The sequence below is a fragment of the Somniosus microcephalus genome, chromosome 12 (assembly GCF_052327205.1).
Source record: "Somniosus microcephalus isolate GS21.2 chromosome 12, FLI_Smic_1.0, whole genome shotgun sequence".
Taxonomy (NCBI): Eukaryota; Metazoa; Chordata; class Chondrichthyes; order Squaliformes; family Somniosidae; genus Somniosus; species Somniosus microcephalus.
In genome coordinates this window covers 86,094,075-86,114,319 of record NC_140998.1, presented here as the reverse complement: position 1 = coordinate 86,114,319, position 20,245 = coordinate 86,094,075, and the positions used below count along the sequence as shown (strand labels likewise).

At 42.4% G+C, this 20,245-nt stretch overlaps 1 protein-coding gene across 3 annotated transcripts in view; it reads right to left on the bottom strand.

Annotated features, from left to right (window-relative positions):
- Positions 1 to 548: 548 nt before the first annotated feature.
- arid4a (AT-rich interactive domain 4A) overlaps positions 549 to 20,245 on the bottom strand; it is a 107,847-nt gene continuing 88,150 nt past the window's right edge. For all 3 annotated transcript variants that reach the window (XM_086003269.1, XM_086003270.1, XM_086003271.1), the window contains 7 exons: positions 13,303 to 13,507; positions 12,817 to 12,879; positions 7,739 to 8,875; positions 7,129 to 7,233; positions 6,836 to 7,039; positions 4,244 to 4,390; positions 549 to 2,461 (listed from right to left, as the gene is read on the bottom strand). In XM_086003269.1, coding sequence (XP_085859395.1) covers positions 2,358 to 2,461; positions 4,244 to 4,390; positions 6,836 to 7,039; positions 7,129 to 7,233; positions 7,739 to 8,875; positions 12,817 to 12,879; positions 13,303 to 13,507 — 1,965 coding nt within the window. In that variant the 3' untranslated portion in view covers positions 549 to 2,357. The remainder of the gene's footprint in view (positions 2,462 to 4,243; positions 4,391 to 6,835; positions 7,040 to 7,128; positions 7,234 to 7,738; positions 8,876 to 12,816; positions 12,880 to 13,302; positions 13,508 to 20,245) is intronic.

Genomic DNA, 20,245 nt, shown 5'->3' with positions numbered 1-20,245 from the left:
ACATGTTACCCCTCTTTCAAAACCCCAGAGAATTATCTGTCATTTTCAGCATCTTGGTGGTTTAAATTCTTTCCATTTTGTCTGTTATGTAAATGGTTAATGAAATGCTAATAAATTTAAAATAAACATTACTGGAAATGGAGAAGAAAGAAATTGAAGAGATAAATTCTTTCTGTATCTGCTGGAATGTACACTTTTCCTTGTAGGCACACGCCACACATGATTACATTTTCTATTCAAGGAAATAAGTCACACAAACAGTTGGTTGTGCCACACTACCTCGAATAGTGATTGAACTGAGTATCAGTTTTCATGATTCATATCATAACCATACAATTTTCCAACATGGTGGGTTCCTGATCTCATCTGTGCCACTAGGGGAGGTGCTAAGTTAATGGGCATGCCACTTGAACTGTTCTTATACACCTCTTAACCAAACTGAGAGCAGAGGCTTAGAAATAGGCTGCCAGCCCATTCTCTTAGCTAGGGAAGGGTACATCATGCAGAAAATTGGTCACAAAATGTGACAAAAATAATTCTAAAGCAGGTTTCTTAAAACTTGGCCTTTATTAAACTCTGTACTGAGCTCCATTTTATTTCACATTACGATACACCAGCTTTGCAAGTGGAAGAGAGAAAAAAAAGTTTGCTCTGCTTTTAGAAAGTTAAGCCATTGTCAAATTATTCTCTTCCACTACAAGTGTGGAAGAAAAAAATCCATTGTAATAACTACTACAATTTCACGCTGTCAAGAAATACAAAAAAAAATCTCAAACATAAAATGAATGGACATTGATTTGTTAGCAGTTCTATGGAATACTATTACAATCCACCTCAGGCCCACTGCTGTTCTGAACCACAGTATCATAATATACAAACAGTCTAGAGCATTCACACTATTACTCTACAGTATATTAAACATTGGGAAGGGACACCAATTCCTTATAATGTACAGTACAAGTATGGATAAAAATTGATAAAATAATCACATCTGTACACAATACATGTGCAAACTGTATCCTTTAAATACATGGTTCTGGAAGAGTTGAAATATATACAAAGTATGCAATGGAGTCTCCATGGCTGTACCCATGGACTGGAAATTCTACACAGCCACCTAATGGTAACCGTAATTCCTTGTAGTTGTTGTTGTTGTGCTACACTTTTTTTTAAATTGTACAATATTTGGATTGTAGACAACTTGGCATAGTTTCAAAGGTTGGACCAACCAGCTTTGTTTAACAGGGCAAATAATATACATTTTACCATTAGGCAGTGTGACCATAAAGCTAGACAACTGAACCCTACAGGATACGTAATTCAGGACAGGCGACCCTGCTTTTGAAATGATTGAAATCGTAATTTAAGGTTTGCAACATCTTGTAAATTAGAGCGAACAAACCTGGAAAACTGAACCAAGTCTGAAAATATCTTTCTTTCTTGTTTTAAAAATACATAAAAAATACAAGTATTATGTCCATTGCCTTGTCTGAATAAATATACTTCACAAGTTGCAAGATAATACATTTTTTTTTATTTTACACAAAATTCTCAGGTCTAGAAATTTGTTAAATAACTTCATTGTTGTGATATATTTGAAACTTTTTTGTAATAAAATAAAAACTCTGCAATTACATATAAAAAGAGACAAAATAGTCTTGCTACAGAAATTAGTCTACTGAAAACCAGCTTCTCCAATGACTGTAAACATTACAAAATTTAAATAAGAAATCTCATTTGCATAACTGTGCTCAAAATCCAACAGCAAAATAGCGGAAGACTTTTTTCATTACAGTTTCAGTTTTCAATACACTAAATTTCCTGTAACAATCTATTTTGTCCCATTTCCAAATTACACAAAATAGGGCACTCTGCTCACCGTGTACTTTGGCAGTTCAACATAGCTAATGCTCCCACAACTAAGACTGAATTGGAACTACTAACCCAACATATGAACTGAGCTGACTGGGCTGGCACTGGGCATCTTCTGTTCCATCACCAACAAAGCTTTCTTCTGGCGCAGTTATTGTTCCGTGTGTGTCTTCCGAAGAAAATGGTCACATTCATTTCATTAAATCACTGAGAGGCTTCCACAAAGTGCCATTTCATGTAATAGAGTGAACAGTAGTCATCAGTGATGTCTCATCTCCAAATTACATTCAACTCTGTGCCTTGCAGTGCTAAAGGAACTGGAAGTTAACCAGGTGGACTGGTTAACTATTTGCTTAAATCCACTGGTAATGCACAAGTCCAATCAGCTGAGTGCTTCCTATGCTAAAGTTCCAAGGTTTTTAGCACTTGTGTCATGGCAGCAGGCTGCTGGGGAAGGGATAGGGAAGCGTGGAGTGGGCGTTTCATCACCTGCACTCTACTGCCACACTATTCTGGGCTGGTGAAGAGGAAGTAGGACTCATTCCAGTTTCTGAAGATGCAGAGGATGTGCCTGGAGCTGCAGGTGTAACTGTAGGGTATAAGATCATATAAATTAGCAAATGGATCCACATAAAACATTGTGCAAATGTTAGTGTATCTTTTGGTAATTATAGCTGGTCCTTGTAAGATCTCAAAGTTCATAATAGATCATATTGTTCACTGAACTTCTAAACAAGCTGTCCCATAGGCTGACAGGTTCAAACTTGGGATTCCCCACAAGGTAAGTTCCCAATCCACACTATGTCATCAGGAGAAGAACCCAACAGAAAGCCAGATGCTTCCCCAACAAGGAGGTGGTGGGGGGGTGGAATCTTAAAATCTGGCAAGTCACCAGGTGCTGTTTTGCTGGCTCAACAGCAACATTAGATGAAATCTGGGAAGTCTGTCATCTTCTTGGGTGGGGAGCAATAAAAGACAGAAAATAACAAAAGTAAGAAACACATCTTCAGAACTTACCACAACACCAAATTAAACACTTTGTGAAGAAATATTAAATATAAAAACTCAATTACTGAATTTATTTTGGTTATTTTCACTTTGAAAACTGTGAAATCAATCTCAATCACATTGTATATTGTAACGTAATGATAAAAAGGTATCTGGAGCTCAATTAAGAAATGCAATATTATCAGCTAATTGAGAAAAATTGAAAGAAACTGTTCAAGATTCTTTTGTGTTTATATTAATCTCTTCATTATAAGATTTAGAAACCTTGGGACATGGATTGGTCATTGGTTGGGAGGTAGGAGAATGAGAGTAGGAATAAAGGGAACATTATGGCGAAATGCGACAAGTGGTGTTCCCTAGGGATCTGTATTTGGGGGGGTGGGGGGAGAGAATCAGATTTTCACCATAATTATTAATGACTTGGTTGAAGGAACAGAGAGTTGTATATCAAAGTTTGCAGATGACACTAAATTAGGAGGCACAGTAAGTTGTGCAGTTGAGAGAAGGGACAAACAGATTAAGTGAGTGGCAAAACTATAGCAGATGGAGCTCCAGAAGTAGGAGGCCATCCACTTTGGACAGAGAAAGACAAATAAGAAAATTTTCTTAATAGTGAAGAGGAGGAGCAAAGGGATTTGAGTGTTCATGTACACAAACCATTAAAAGCAAGCGCACAGGTACAAAAAGTAATCAAAAACTCCAATGGAATGTTGACCTTTATCTCAAGGGAGCTGGAATATAAAGGGGAGGAAGTGCTGCTTCAGTTGTACAGAGCCTTGATGTGAACCCATCTGGAGCAATGCATTCAAGTTTTGGTACCACACCTTAGGAAGAATATATTGGCCTTGGAGGGGGTGCAACACATATTCACCAGAATTATACCAGGGTTTAAAGGATTAAATTTTAAGTCAAGGTTGCATAAACTTGGCTTGTATTCCCTCGGGTTTAGCAGACTGAGGGGCGATCTAATTAAGTTGTTCAAAATGATAAAAAAGATTCAATAGTGTGGATACAGGGAATCTTTTTCCTCTGATGGGGAATCGAGAACAAGGATGCACAATTTTAAAATTAGAGGTAGGCCATTCAGGAGTGAAAGCAGGAAACACTTTTTCCACATAGAGTATTGGAAAATCTGGAACTCTCTACCCCAAAGGTTCTGGATGGGTCACTTAAAATTTTCAAAACAGAGATCGAGAAATTTGTTAGGTAAGGGTATCAAGGGATGTTTCAAAGGTGCACAAATGGAGTTGAGGTACAGAATATGATTGAGTGGCTGAATGGCCTACTCCTATTCCTATGTAGAAAGATTAAACATTTTGTTATTCATGAAATTGTGCAAGTCATCAATTATATTGGATGTTACCTTCTCTCTCTTTCTTTTTTAACCGTTTTCTCCTCCTGTCTATGGATGCAACTTCAGACTTCAAAGACATGTAATATTTTCTGATCTCCTGTAGTTTGTCCTGTAGGAAGGCTATTCGTTCAGCACTTGTCAGGTTGTTAAGGTCAGCTGTTGAAAATAAGAAAAAGATTAAATCCATGCACATTTTTTTTTTTTTTTTTAATTAGTCCCCAAATACATTATACTGTAATAAATAGGGCCAGGACCTCAAATGCAATGTGTATTATTTATCGCTCTTCATCAACACAAACTAATTTTCAACTTCATTTCCAGGAAAGCAACTTAAGCCCAACTTTTAATGTCTTTCTTTATCCACCATAAAGCACACCAAGGCCTCATTAAGATTGCCACTTATGGGTCAGTTCTGTGCTTACAAACAGCACAAGGTTAGATTAACCTAAAAATGTCTCAATTTTACAAGATAAAAACTCGTCTCAAAATTTTAGTGTCAGTACACCATAGGACATTGAAGATTGCAACAGTCTGGTTCAATTTGAGGCAGATTGTAATGTATCAAACAGAACGGAAGAATCCTCCAAAAATAGGCTAATAGTCATTAATTAACAAATAGCAAAATACCACAGATGCTACAAATCTAAAACAAAAAATAGAAAATGCTGGAAACATTCAGCAGGTCAGGCAATATCTGTGGAGAGAATCGACAAGTTGGCATATTGGGTGTGGAACCGGTCAAAATTAGTCATTAACGGCTGCTGGCCATCGAGTAAAATTGTGAATGCTGCAAGCAATTAATAGGAGGAACAGGTTTTGTGGTTCGGACGGACCAATCAAAGCTCTAGAAGAGCAACGAAATTATTGTTCATTTAATTCCCACGGACAAATCAGATCAAAGGGTTAATGGAGGCATGGGTCACATGATTGCTACAAACTAATCAGATCCGTCAAAAAGCAAGATTAATAGAACTGACCAAACTGCTCAGAGGACCTAAATTCAATGCTTTTTGTTTGGTCGTTGACTATTGGTGGGTTAATTTCAAGCATATGAAAAGCTGTATAGCTGAAGCATTTTTAAAAAACAAAAATTCTAAATATGGACCACCTTGCCAGTACAACAACCCTCATGTCACTACTCTCACCTCTCAAAAGGATCACTCCAATTGCACCTACTTACAGGAGGTGGGTACTTCTAACATATCCAGTATAAACCCCAAGAGCAGCAATGCATTTTTATTTGTACTTTTTAGGGATAATACCAGAGTCATTCTACGTAGAATTATAGAATATACAGCACAGAAACAGGCCATGTGGCCCAGCCAGTCCATGCTCCACACAAGCCTCCCCCCCATCCTTCCTCATCTAATTTTGTCAGCATAACCCTCTATTCCCTTCTCCCTCATATGCTTACCTAGATTCCACTTAAATGCATATATACTATTCGCCTCAACCACTCCCTGTGGTGGCGAGTGCCATACTCTCACCACTCTCTGGATAAAGATGTTTCTTCTAAATTCCCTATTTGATTTCTTGGTGACAATCTTATATTGATGGCCTCTAGTTTTGCTCTTCCCCACAAGTGGAAACACTCTGTCTACTCTATCAAAACCTTTCATAATTTTAAAGACCTCAATTAGATCACCCCTCAGCCTTCATTTTGCCAATCTCATGTTGGATTCAATTGACAACATAAATAAAGTGATCAACACAAGTGATTAATTGCAACAAAATTGTATGCCACTTCTGTTCAATTTAGGCCCCTTTTCAAAATGCAGCAATGACAAACATTGGAAGATTGTGCAATGCAGAATTTTAATTCACTGCAAATTACAGACGCATGTCAAGTACAGTCCACGCCATTGACACTGTCCTCGCTTATTGCAGACAGCCGCCTATATCGAGCAAATAGCGCTAACCCTTTGCCATTTCCATTGAAGTCAACTACAAACACATTAAACACGCCATCCATTTTGGGCCGCAGCGGATCAGACTTGTCATATTACATACATATCCCACATAACTCAGGGTCATTGTCATGAAAGTTATTTACATTGTGAGCAACAGAGATCTCTGGAGCATTGGGTTTCTCTATTGGTCACAGCTGTCCAATTAGAATTAGCACTTGACATTCCATTCAATTAACAAAAACAGTTTACCTGTTAAGGAAGCGGTTTGTAACACTGAGAAAAACATAGCGATGAGAGTCGGATACTAATGTGCCTAGGCAAGTATCTTGAAAGTTGAGCCAGCAAAATGAGCCAAGAACATGAATTCTGCTTTTGAAGTTTTGGTCTCTCACTCAAATACCGATGCACAAGAATGCTAGATGCAGTTTTACCTTCCACTTCTAATAGTGAGTAATTCACGTTAACACCAACGTGGTGGGGACTGCAATTGGCCAAAAAAATGACTTTGTATAATGAACTGAGAAGATCTATTTCAAATTCATCACTTGCTTTTACACTCCATCCTCTCATATCAACATGGTAGGTTAGCACATTAAGCTGTTTCATGCATCAAGTAAAGCTGGTTAATTCTAACGTATTGCACTTCAAAAAAAAAAGTTAACTTAATTTAACAAAAGAATGTTTTTCTTACTGAGCTGGAAACTCCATTTATAAGTCCTGGGTGATGCACCATCATTTCCATCTTTCTCTTTATCCTTGTCCCCATCTTTACTGTTCGGAGAAGTCACTCTTGAAGGAGACCTGCCAAGCTTCTGAGATTTAGTTGAGCTCTTCACCGGAGTGCATTTATTGGAGTTGTCTGTGACTGGAAGGTCCTCGCTATCACTGCTATTGCCTTAAAAAATATTCATAATCAAAAACATGTACGTATTTATTTTAAAAAATTGTAAAAACTTGTTTTTAAGTTCTGGCTTCAAAGCCTACCAGTTCCATTCTTTTCATTCTTACTGGACACATTTGATCGTTTGTGGCTACGCTTTTGTTTCTTTGCTGGTGTCCCATTGCTGCTGTCGCTTATTCTTTTCTGACCTACATGAAATTTAAACAATTGAATGCAAATATAAACCATGCTGCTGCAGAACAGCTAAGCCATTGAGTAACTGAGGTTATAGTTATTAAACACCAACAGGTTACTGGTTTACATATAAATATCAAGATGTTCAGCCTATAATTACAAACCTCACTTGACAAACAGTAGTATAAATTAAGGTCAACGCCAATTGGTTTTTAGAGTGCTTACAGATGGAAATTTCTTCTGTAGGTACAGTCTTCTTGGGTATGCAGAATATTAATGGGTGAGGAGAGGGAGATTCGTCCTCCCACAAACTTTATAACAATGTTAGAGTGGCTTTGGCAGAAGCCCGAGTAGGTTGCTTGCTCACCCACCCAGTCAGCAAATGGTGTGTGACACAGAGACCAGAAGGGAAGAACATGCAAAATAAAATGTACCCCCCAACAAGACGACCCAAATTATCAAACAAAATCAAAATTCAAACCATAGTTAATAATGCTGCATATGTTTATGAAGGCCTACCTTTTTCCTTGTTCTCAGCCTCTTGTACTATGATGCTGCTGCTTGAGCTCGTACTGGCATCAAACCCATTGGCAGACTCACTCTCGCACAATCCTTCCTGCGATTCTCCAGCAACACTGTCCACTTCAATAGTAATGTCACTTTCACTTTTTACACTACGAACCTCATCTTGATGAAGCGGTGCTGGGGAAGCAATTGACAAAACCTGCTGCACTGAAGCAGACACAACAGCTATAACTAATTCAGGAGAATTGGATCTTGAGTTTCCTGCACCTGTATCTTCACTGCTGCTTTTCTCTTTTTCATCCAAGTCATCCAAATCTACCTCATGGCAAACTAAAGCTTCAGGCCCAATCGGCGGCATCATATCCTCATAACATTTTGATGAAATATCCTCTTCAATTTCTAAACAGGGTGCTTCCAATTCTTGCTCCACATACCTGTCTGTCACGATCTCTAAAGGAGAAGCTTCACCATTTTCAAGTTCTAACCTCTCAACAGTTTTATATTCTTTAAATTCTTCTGTAAAACACTTCATTTTCTCAGTATCTTCATCTTTTAAAGTTTGCATTTTTTCTTCGCTTTCCATCCGAAGCCTTTTATCAGGTGTTAACTGCTCTGGAGATTTTCTTTTTCCTGGCTTCTTCTCATCATTTGTAAGTTCAATTGACAAGCCAGTTTCTGTAACTGGAATATCTTCTTCAGGAGCACTGAGGACAGGTAGCTGCTTGACCTCTGAGCTTTCCAATTTTTCCACGTCTTGTCCACTTTCAGTAACTATTTCTACGTGGTTAGCAAGGACAGTCTTGTTATTTTCTGAATACATATCCCGTGTCCTACCCCTCCTTCCTTTGCCCCTCGGAGACTTGTCCACAAACTCTTTCCGTATATCTTCAGCTTGAGTCACCATTTTCTCATCATTATCTGTTTGTTCTATACGTTCCACCTCTTGCTTCACAGGTGTGGTTTTCACATCGTCCTCACATGGTAATTCTCTAGTTTCCTGCATACATTTATCTTGTTTTTTCCCCTCAGGTTTCTCTTCTTCATCTAATGTCTTTGTGGAAACAACTTCCTCTTTTACAGATTTGTCTGCTGAGGCTTCTACTTCACTTTCATCTGAAGAGTTGGTAGACTCTATAGCAAAACATGATTTAATTTCAAATTCAATATTGAAAATGAAAAAAACAAAAATGCAACATTATAATATGCAACTCAACATATATCTTATCCTAGAATGTAGAGAAAATGGTATCTGCATAAACACAACAGGTACAGAAAAATAAGCTGTGCAATATGGTGGTCACACTGGCTCACTGATCAAATTTCTTCTTTTGTTGCTAGTATTACCAGCGAGTCAAGACTGTACTTCTGAGCACACTGTACAACCAAGAAAGAAATCAACAGATTTTAAGAAAGACTTGCCTTTATATAGTGCTTTTCACAACATCAAGTTGTCCCAAAGCACTTTACAACCAATTAAGTACTTTTGACGTGTATTCACTGTTGCAATGTAGGAAACGCAGCAGCCAATTTACGCACAGCAAAGTCCCACGTACAGCAATGAAATAAATGACCAGCTCATCTGTTTTTAGGTGTTGTTTGAGGGATAAATGTTGACTAGGACACTCTTCTTCGAATAGTGCCATGGGTTCTTTCACGTCCACCTGAGGGAGCAAACGGGGCCTTGGAAAGATGGCGCCTCAAGTGCAGCACTCCTTCAGTACTGTATTGAAGTGCCAGCTGAGATTATGTGCTCAACTCTCTGGAGTGGGACTTGAACCCACAACCTTATGACTCAGTAGTGACGAGAGTGCTACCACTGAGCCAAGGCTTAACCATGTAAAAAAAAGTCGCGTCGACCCTCTCCATCTCTAACCTCCTCCAACCCTCCAAACACCCCCAAACTCTCTCTCTTGTGCATCCCCCTCCAACTTTGCCCCTCCTCCTCTCGGTCTTCCTTTAAGACACTTAATTCCAGGGATGAGGGACTTTAGTTACGTGGATATACTGGAGAAACTGGGGTTGTTCTCCTTAGAACAGAGAAGATTGAGAGGAGATTTGATAGAGGTGTTCAAAATCATGAGGGGTCTGGACAGAGTAGATAGAGAGAAACTGTTCCCATTGGCAGAAGGGTCAAGGACCAGAGGACACAGATTTAAGGTGATTGGCAAAAGAACCAAAGGCACCATAAGAAAAAACCTTTTTACTCAGCGAGTGGTTAGGATCTGGAATGCACTGCCTGAAAGGGTGGTGGAGGCAGACTCAATCACAGCTTTCAAAAGGGAGTTGGATAAGTACCTGAAAGAAAACCATTTGCAGGGCTACAGGGAAAGGGCGAGGGAGTGGCACTAGCTGATGTGCTTTTGCAGAGAGCCGGCACAGGCTCGACGGGCCGAATGGCCTTCTTCCGTGCTGTAACCATTCTATGATTCGATAATAAAACTCATCTCTTCAATCAAGCTCTCCCAATCTCTCCTTCTCTGGCTCAGTGCTATCTTTTTCCTCACACCTCTGAAGTGCCTTGGCACATTCTTCTACATGACAGGCACTATTTAAATTCAAATTGTTGTTGTATTTCTGTTCAGCAGCCAGACTGCCTGTGGAACCTGACAACAGGTGTGTAAATTGCAAACAAACACATTTTTATTTGATTTTTTGGGGCATTATATTCTTGTCCTCTTTCCCCCGTACATTTATATATTTCTTGTCTATTCTTAAGTGGGAAACCTGACTAATTGGCTGGAAGTAGATTTTCTCTTTTTACCACTGGCAGTAAATGTGCTACCACCTACTGGTGGGAGAACTCTTTTACTGACCATTGAGAAATTCTTAATCCTTGGTTAAAATCTTGCAATACTGTTTGCTCTGAAGCAGCAAGTATTTACAGACCGACAACCAGCAGCAATCAAGTCAGTCTCACAAATTGGACATTAAGTTATTTGGAGATGAAAAACTGCCAGAAGAGCCATGTCATTTTCATTACAATGATACATTGGAGCAAAATTGACATTATTTTGCTGCTTGTTTATAAGCAATGGGAAAAAGGATTGGCAAACATGATTTTTTGAAAACATCACCCTTTTAATAAAGGTTCCGCATAAGTAGTGTGGTAGTATTGTGCATAGTGTTCTCCACATTGCTGTGCCATTGGTAGAGGCATGACACTGGTTGAGGCAAAGGTCAAGATAGTAGCCTGGTCTGGGCCAACTTTCCCTCTAATTTTCTCTCATTGCACAGAAGGGCCTTACCTAAAACAAGCTTGTTCTTGCTCACTTTGAAATGAACAGGTAATTTTTTACTGAACCTTCAAAAACAGATTTAGATTACTGGAGTAAGTAATGGTAAAGCACCTCAGCCTACCACAATTAAGCCTGAACAGGTAAATACACCAAATTTATCCCATGCCGAGTCAAAGATGAAACATTAATTTGTGAATGGCACAAACCTTCGATATTACACCAGCCATTTATATTACAGTACTGGCTCCAGAAGCAGATCTCTATTCAGAGGTAGCAGTGCAACTACTGCTAGAGGCAGAACACATCATTTTACAAAGTGGTTTAATTCCATTCTTTCATGGGAAAGACACCTGTGGAACAATATATAGCTACCACTGAGGCACCTGTGGAACAATACATAGCTACCACTGAGGCACCATGTTTCCACTTTGGTGGCAAAAACAGGAAGGCAGATTATCTAAATGGCAATAGATTGGGAGAAGGGGAAGTGCAACGAGACCTGGGTGTCCTTGTGCACCAGTCGCTGAAGGTAAGCATGCAGGTGCAGCACGCGGTTAAGAAGGCAAATGGTATGTTGGCCTTCGTAGCGAGAGGATTTGAGTACAGGAACAAGGATGTCTTGCTGCAGTTGTACAGGGCCTTGGTGAGACCACATCTTGAGTATTGTGTGCAGTTTTGGTCACCTTATCTGAGGAAGGATGTTCTTGCCATGGAAGGAGTTCAGCAAATATTCACCAGGCTGATACCTGGGATGGCAGGAATGACGTATGAGGAGAGATTGGGTCGATTGGGCTTGTACTCGCTGGAGTTTAGAAGAATGAGAGGGGATCTCATTGAAACTTATAAAATTCTGACAGGACTGGACAGACTAGATGCAGGAAGGATGTTCCCGATGGTCGGGGAGTCCAGAACCAGGGGACACAGTCTAAGGATAAAGGGTAGGCCATTTAGGACAGAAATTAGGAGGAATTTCTTCACCCAGAGAGTGGTGAACCTGTGGAACTCTCTACCACAGAAGGCGGTGGAGGCCAGTTCATTAAATATATTCAAGAAGGAGTTGGATATATTTCTTAAGGCTAAAGGGATCAAGGGGTATGGAGAGAAAGCAGGGACCGGGTACTGAATTTGGATGATCAGCCATGATCGCATTGAATGGCGGGGCAGGCTTGAGGGGCCGAATGGCCTACTCCTGCTCCTATCTTCTATGTTTCTATGTTTCTTCTGGTCAGCTCTCAGCCCGTTCTTACAGGCCAGCAATGTGATTTTCATACTGCTGGCACCTAGGACTGCTACGATCATCTGGGAAGGTCAAAGGCCAGAAGCATAAAATCACGAGCTAATTCTGAGCACATATGCATTAGCAAACCTTGGGGAAGTCTAGGACAAGGAGACATAACCTTAAAATCAGAGACAGGCCATTCAGGAGATAAGTTAGGAAACACATCTTCATGCAAAGGGTGGTAGAAGTGTGGAACTCTATCCCACAAAATGCAGTAGACACTAGCTCAATTAATAATTTTAAATCGGAGATCAATAGATTTTTGCTAGACAACGGTATAAAAAGGGATATGGAGCCAAGGCAGGTGAATGGAGTTAAGATACAGATCAGCCATGATCTCATTGAATGACTCGAAGGCTGAATGGCCTACTCCTGTTCCTACGTATACCCAGTTGTTACAGCATTATCACCAGTGCTCCAAATCCACCTTGCAGTATAAATGGGGTGAATTTGGAAAACAAGTACCAGCACCATAAAATAAAAAATACAAATGGGACACGAGTTGGTCCTTTAATTTATATAGCTATTAGATCAGGTTAATAACCAATTATTTGTACCATTTGATGCTTTGTCTGAATCATACATCCCAGAACTACGCCTGGTGCGCCTTCGAGGAAGACCTGGAGGAAGCAAACATCAAGGAGTTATAAACATCGAGCAAAAATTATACATTTAATTAAAACGCACATGAACCCAAAAGACCCAAGCATTTTTGCCAGTTGAAAAGCAAGACGAGGATGAGAAATCGATTCAATGGAACTTTAAAGTTATACATTTTTAGTTGACAGCAGCTTGCCATGAAGCCGAACATTTATACCACACAATGACCATTTGTACATGTGGAGTTTTTCACATTTGCTCATTACAGATGGATAGTTTTACAAGCAGAAGGTTGAAATCAGAGCCTAAAAACCATACTACAGCAGTTTTATGGACACGTACCAATACAGTGTACCATTTATTACCAAAAATATAGCACTAGAGACCTTGAAGTCTCTTGGAGGGGAAAGAATCAGTAAAGTGTGGAATTTAATAGTTCATACCTTCCACTCCATTGAGAAGAGGTGAAGAATCAGATGCATTATTCCGCATACTTCTGGTTCCACTTTTCCCCTCACTACCTGGAGTTCGGGATAAACTGCGTTGCGAATTGGCAGTTGGTGTGGATTTCAGACTAGGGCGGCCACGTTTCGATTTATTTTGTTTGTCGACCTCTTTCTTTTCATCCTTTTCATGATCTTGTTTATTCTGCATGTAACAAATATGGGAATTAGCACCACCACAACAACTTGCATTTATATAGCACCTTTCACATAGTAAGGCACTTCACAGGAGCGTTATCCAACAAAATTTGACACCAAGTCACATAAGGAGATATTAGGACAGGTGAGCAAAAGCTTGGTCAAAGAGGTAGGTTTTAAGTAGCATCTTAAAGAGAGATAGAGAGACGGAGAGGTTTGTGGAGGGAATTCTAGTTCTTGGAGCCTAAGCAGCTGAAGGCACAGCCGCCAATGGTGGAGTGATGAAAATCGGGGATGCGCAAGAGTCAGAATTGGAGGCTCGCTGATATCTCGGAGGGCTGTAGGGCTGGAGGAGGTGAGGCCATGGAGGGATTTGAAAACAAGGATAAGAATTTTAAATTGGAGGCGCTGGTGGGCCAGATGCCAGAGTAATGGGTGAACAGGACTTGATGCGTTCCAAGATGACAGCTTGTTTAAAAGACACCAAATTCTACAGTAAATCTAATAAATGGAGCACCTAAAAGTAGGTCTCGTGGCCTGAATACACACAAACCAAACAGCATGATTTCTGAAGCAAAAGTCTATTTTGCATAATTTACATAGTATTACATAGTAGTAACAGCACAGAACAGGCCATTCGGCCTAACAAGTCCATGCCGGTGTTTATGCACCACACGAGCCTTCTCCCACACTTCTTCATCTAACCCCATTAACATATCCTTCTATTCCCTTCACCCTCATGTGTTTATCTAGCTTCCCCTTAAATGCATCTATGCTAGTCGCCTCAACTACTTCTTGTGGTAGCGAGTTCCATATTCTAACCACTCTCTGGGTTCTCTTTCCTAAAGAAATAGGACTACTTCTTCAGGAGTTAAAAAAAAAGACGGATGATTAGAGTGCAGTTGTGAATGGAGTTTTACATAATTACCTTTGGGGTATCAGGGGTTATTAATGGAAATGTTTTCCTCAGAAGATTAAATGGCGATGGTTGTCGGGGGAGAACTCTTCTTCTTCCAATAGAACCATAGGATCTTTTACAGTCACTTAAGTAGGCAGACATAGCCTCACTTTGACATCTCATCTGAAAGACACCACCTTAACAACGAAGCACTCCCTCAGTATTGTACTGGCGTCAGCCTAGATTATGTGATCAAAGCCATAGTGGGGCTTGAACCCACAATCACCTCTCTGACTTGAAGTGGGAGGGGTGGAGGGGGAAAAAAGTGCTACCAACTGAGTTATATCTGTGGAAAGAGCATACTCAATGGATCAAATGGCCTTTTCTTGTTCCATGCTTGCTGTTATATTCTTAATCCTCTTGCCTTTGCTCCATGTCTCTGGTATCCACATGCCTGCAAATCCCCACCCTCTCAATATATGAGCTTCTCCCAGAGAGAGCACAGGGGGTTAAAATTAAACAGGAACACTATTTGAAAGTGGGGTTCTTTCTTGTCCCATGCTATCAAACTAGTCTATTCTTACTATATGGAAAAGAATGCTTAGAGTTTGTGGAAGACAGGGATTGCATCACAACTTCGGGAAGAAGTTAATTTGAATTTAAAAAAACAGAAAATGCTGGAAATACATGTTTCTTTTAAGATGCAAACAAACCTGCTATGCATTTCCAGTATTTTCTGTTTTTTATTTCCTTACTTCCCCATAGTACTCCTGATTCCTATTGGAAAAACTATAGAAAGGAGCACAAGTTAGGAGACCAGAACTGTGCAAAATTACAAACATGGATTAAAGGGATAGGTCGCTATCTCTGGATGCTATGGGTATAAATGAACCCACTAACCTAGAGCTCTGGATACCATACAGTAAGATAAATAGCGATGCCTCTTTTTACTTTGCCTAAACCTCGCCACTGCCCCCATCAGTTTTAATTTTTCCAATTCCCATATTAACTATCTTTACTGGCCTGTCTAAACAAACATCACAAAGTTTGCTGAAATTTGAGCAGTTTTGTGCTGAGACTCAGATCCACAAGGAACTGGACTTCTCTAAACCCATTTTATGTCAGGCCTGAGAGATAAGGGTGTAGAATTGAATCATCACCACCTGGGTGTTAAGCTAGTGAGATGCCTTTATTGACCTCGCCTGATTTCCATTCCATTGATTTCAAATTTTCATTCAGTCAGTCTTACTGGATTTGAACATGTGAAAGGGTACTCAAGTGAAAGGACATTGTGCTAATCCAGCATACTACTCAAACCTCAGTTTGATGCTTACCATTTTGACCTTGTAACTCTGCAACCAATTGCAAAATCTACCCATAAGTTTGGAATAATCCAGATTTGAAATATATAACTACCGCTGCAATGGAAATGTTTTAAAGTATTACTTTAAATCCTTAGAAGAGGTCAGACTGAAAGGCCGGAATTTTCCGTACCTGGGCGGTGTGGGCGGTCGAGTGGCGGGTCGCGACCCCGTTACTGGTTCCATGCCGCTCCTCAGGGCGATTTTGCATTAATGGGGCCTATTAAGGCCACCCTGCCCGATACCTTCCCCAATTAAATGGTGCAGATCTGATGACATCAGCAATAACATGTTTTCAGCTGGAATATTTAAAGGAGCCCTGGCCACATTGCATTTGAAGGTTCATCTAGGAGTGTGCAGGCAGCACACTGCACAATTGGACTGCTGGAAAGAGTGCCAAATATGACTGCACTGAGACAGAGGGCTGCACCCAGGTTCTCCGATGACTCCCTCCATATGCTTGTGGAGGGAGTCAGAGCATGCAGGGAGGTCCTCTTCCCTTCCAATGGGCGGACGAGACCTCCCCAGGAGACCAAGAGAGCCTGGCTCCAAGTGGCAGAGAAGGAAAACAAAAGAGATGTGGTCAGGAGGACCTGGGTGCAGTGCCGGAAACGCTTCAATGATCTCATCAGATCAGGAAAGGCGAGTACAAAGCCACACTCCACTTCATCCTGCTGTGCCTCTCATCACATCCCCATCACTCTGCCTTCCCTAACCTGCTCCTGCACATCATTACTCACACCTCCATACCTTGCACGTCCACCCATCCCTCCCTATCTACATTATCACATCCCCATCTGACTAGCCACCCTACACAATCACCCTCATCCTAACGCAATCATACCACCTAACAACACACAAGGAGGCCATTTAGCATTGCCACCCCACTCCATCATAGTCTCCCTCTAAAGATGTAACCAATCCATTCCTTATAGTCAATCCATCAGTCTCACTCAATCTTCTCTTCTTTCCCTCCTTGCAGGAAAAGAGCCCACAATAAGAGGGAGAGGGAGAAAACCAAAAGTGGAACACCATCATTGGCGACCCTATCAGCAGCAGAGGAGGCTGGCTTGGAAGTCTCTGGAGTCGCCGAGCAGCTGGAGGGGACGGAGTGAGCGGGACATCTCAGCAGCCTGGTGACAGAATTACATATCATACAGATACATGGCATACATCAGTCACTCATAAGGGGACTGATGTCAGCAGCCAGTGAATGGTCATTGATGTAAAAAGTCTACTGAGCACTTGGTTTGAGTATAAAACAAGGCTTTAATCAACTGTTTCAAAACCATGCGATTTCTAGTTACATCACTAGTTCCTGGTTACAGAAACATCCTGAGCAAGCTGGGCCCATGCCCGAGTATTTATACTCCTTGGACGGCGCCACCAGCTGGCCGCCCAGTGTTACTTCATGAGTCATGATAAGATTCATGACAGTCATCATGTGCATAATGGTATCTGTACCCATTCTTCAGAGGACATATCTAACTCATCTCTTTACTCTCCCACAGGTCCATCAAGAGCACCCCCCCCCCGCACTGTCCAGGAGGAAGAGGAATACAACTCCTCAGAGGAGCCTCCAACCTCTGAGGGTGCACCATCACCAGGCATAAGCACACCCAGCACCAGCACAGATACGCACACCTCGGTGGGTCCCACACAAGACAGAGTAGTGTTGTCACCTGGTGTCTCACAACTCACAAGTGAGCAAGAGCAGATGGTGGAGACAGGGACAGCAGAGGAGATTCCTCGCTGGAGGGCGCAGGACGCTCCCAGCTCTGCTCAGCTGCATGCAGAGGCTGAGCCTCGGGGGGCCATCCAGAAAGAGGGCGGTCCTGGAGGTGCAGCAAGAAGTGCAGGAGATTTTGACAGGTTTTGCGAGTGCGATGTCTGCAAATGTCCAGAGAATGGAAGAGTCCATTTCCAACATGACCACCACCATGTCACAGGCAATGGTGACTGTAGGCTCTTCCATGGATCGGATGTCCACCTGCATGGAGCAGCTAATGCGCCACTCACAGGGGCATAGCCATCTATTTTCCATAGATAGCATATCAATGGAGAATAGATGGCAGATGTTCATAGACCTCCTGTCTAGGAGGGATGTCAATGTAGCCCTGGGTCCTCATGGCCACACTACTGTACAACAAGGTGCTCGCCAGCTCCTTGCTAGCAGGTAAGTGCGGGTGGCCCATGAGAGGGATGATGGTGAGAGGGGACATGGAAGTGGGGGCTCCTCTCAAAGCGCTCACACTTCACCCTGTTGCCACCCCCTCAGTCAGAGCCCCAGATGCCTCCTCGGATCGCGATGGCCTAGTCTGCCACCGCGCAGTCGCAGGAAGAGCGGACTTTGGCAGTGCCATCAGAGGCTCCAAAGCCCAGAGGACATCCGCCAAAAGCATCTAAGCAGTCGCAGCAGGAAAGTGAGCAGGCTGCCTCTACCTCTGCTAAAGCTACAGGGATAGCACCTCATAGAAGTACGCGCAAGAGAAAGATGAAACACAAGTAGATTCACAAGGGTAGACACTAGGGTGTTTTGTTAAATTATTCGGTAAAGTTTCCATTCTGTAATGTCACACATAAAAATCTTTATTTTCCCCACTTTCCGGTCATGGAGAAATTTGTGTGGAGAAGTGGCTTAGTGAGTTGGAGTGAATGGTGAGACATAATGTTACTTCCAGCAATGGTGGTCAGTGTGAAAGGAATTGCTTGGTCATTGTAGGGATGCTTTATGGTGTTCTTGTGGGGTGGTGCCAACCTGGCGCAGCATGTGGCAACCATATGGGTGTAATGCGTAAAGTTAAGTAAATCTGGCCATGATAAGCCCATCCCTGGCAGCAATGTGCTCGGCTGGTGGGATCTGGACCGCAGCTTCCTCCTGCTCCTCCGGAAGAGGCTGTGCGTTCAGTGCCTTGCTCATCATGCAGCGCTAATCCTCGCTGCTGCACTATGTTGTGCAGGGCACAGCAGACCATGTCCATTCTGGAGACCCTGGCTGGTGCGTACTGAAGGGCTCCTCCAGATCTGTCAAGGCATCTGAAGTGCATTTTCAGCATGTCTATTGTCTGCTCTATGACACATCTGGTGGAAATATGGCTTTCATTATATCTCTCCTGAACCTCAGTACTTGGCCTCCTCAGGGGTGTCATGAGCCACATCTTCAGTGGATAGACCTTGTCTCCAAGCAGCCAGCAAGTCTGTTTGGAGGAGCGAAGAGCTGAGGGAGGCTGGACTGGCGCAGGACGAAAGAGACATGGCAGCTGCCAGGTAATTTGCGCACACATGCATGATGATCTTCCTTTAGTTGCAGACCAGCTACACATTGAGGGAGTGGAAACCCTCGCGGTTCACAAAAGACTCCTGGGGGCTGATGGGATGCCCTGATGGCCACATGTGTGCAGTCGATGACGCCCTGCACCCATGGGAAGCCAGCTAGAGCAGTAAAGCTGAGCGCCTACTCAATAACACTGGCTTCATCAGTGACAAAGCTTATATAATTGGCTGACTTGTCAAACAGGGCATCGGTGACCTGTGTGATGCATCTGTGGGCGGCCGACTGCGAGATGCCACAAATGTCTGCTGCAGATCCCTGGAAGGAGCCCGAGGTGAAGAAGTTGAGGACGCTGGTGACTTTGACAGCCACTAGTAAGGCGTGTCCACCCACTCCTCTGGGCTGCAGGTCTTGCTCCAGCAATCTGCAAATGTCTGCGACAACCTGGTGTGAGAGCCTGAGCCTCCATTGGCACTGCTGCTCAGTCATGTTGAGGAAGCTCATCCTCTATGTATACCCTTGTGTTGGGGGTATCGCCTCTGGCACGGTGCAGCCCTGTGCTGATGCTCCCTGTCCTGTGCAGCCTCAGGTGGTTGAGGAGAAGGTTGGTGGTGTTGTTGTTGGTGCTGCTGGTGTGCCTGGTGCTACTCGTGTTGGGGCTCATCGTGGTCCGATTCTGAGGACCAAGGTGAGACAGTATAGACGGCACCCATGCTGATGGAATAGATGGCAGGTCAAGTAGAGATGACAGAAGTAATCCGTCAATGAGATGACAGGTTCTAACAATGAGGGGACACTAGATGGCAACTTTGCTGGAAGTACTTGCAGCCTGTAGAAAGCTAAATCTGCGCTGGCAATGCAGTCAGCAACAGCATCTGCCTGAGGAAAGTGATCAGCTGTGAGATGGGAGTTTTTATTGTAGTTTCCATGCTGTGTACTAATCAGCTGGATCAATGGCCACACAACTTCCGCCTCAGGTTGACAGACATGGTTCCTGAGCTGCGTGATTCCTGTGGTCATTCAGGGAAATTTGAAAGGTAGGGTTAAAAAAAAACTAAGGGTCTGACAAGCACCTAATAATGATTTAAATTAGCTCACCCACCTCTGCCGTTTGGGTCGCTGCCGCGCCAGCAAACACGCCAGAGGGAAAAGTGCGTGGGAGCGGATTGACAGTAGGTTCCCGACCCGCTGCAAGATTTTTCAATTTTCCCCACC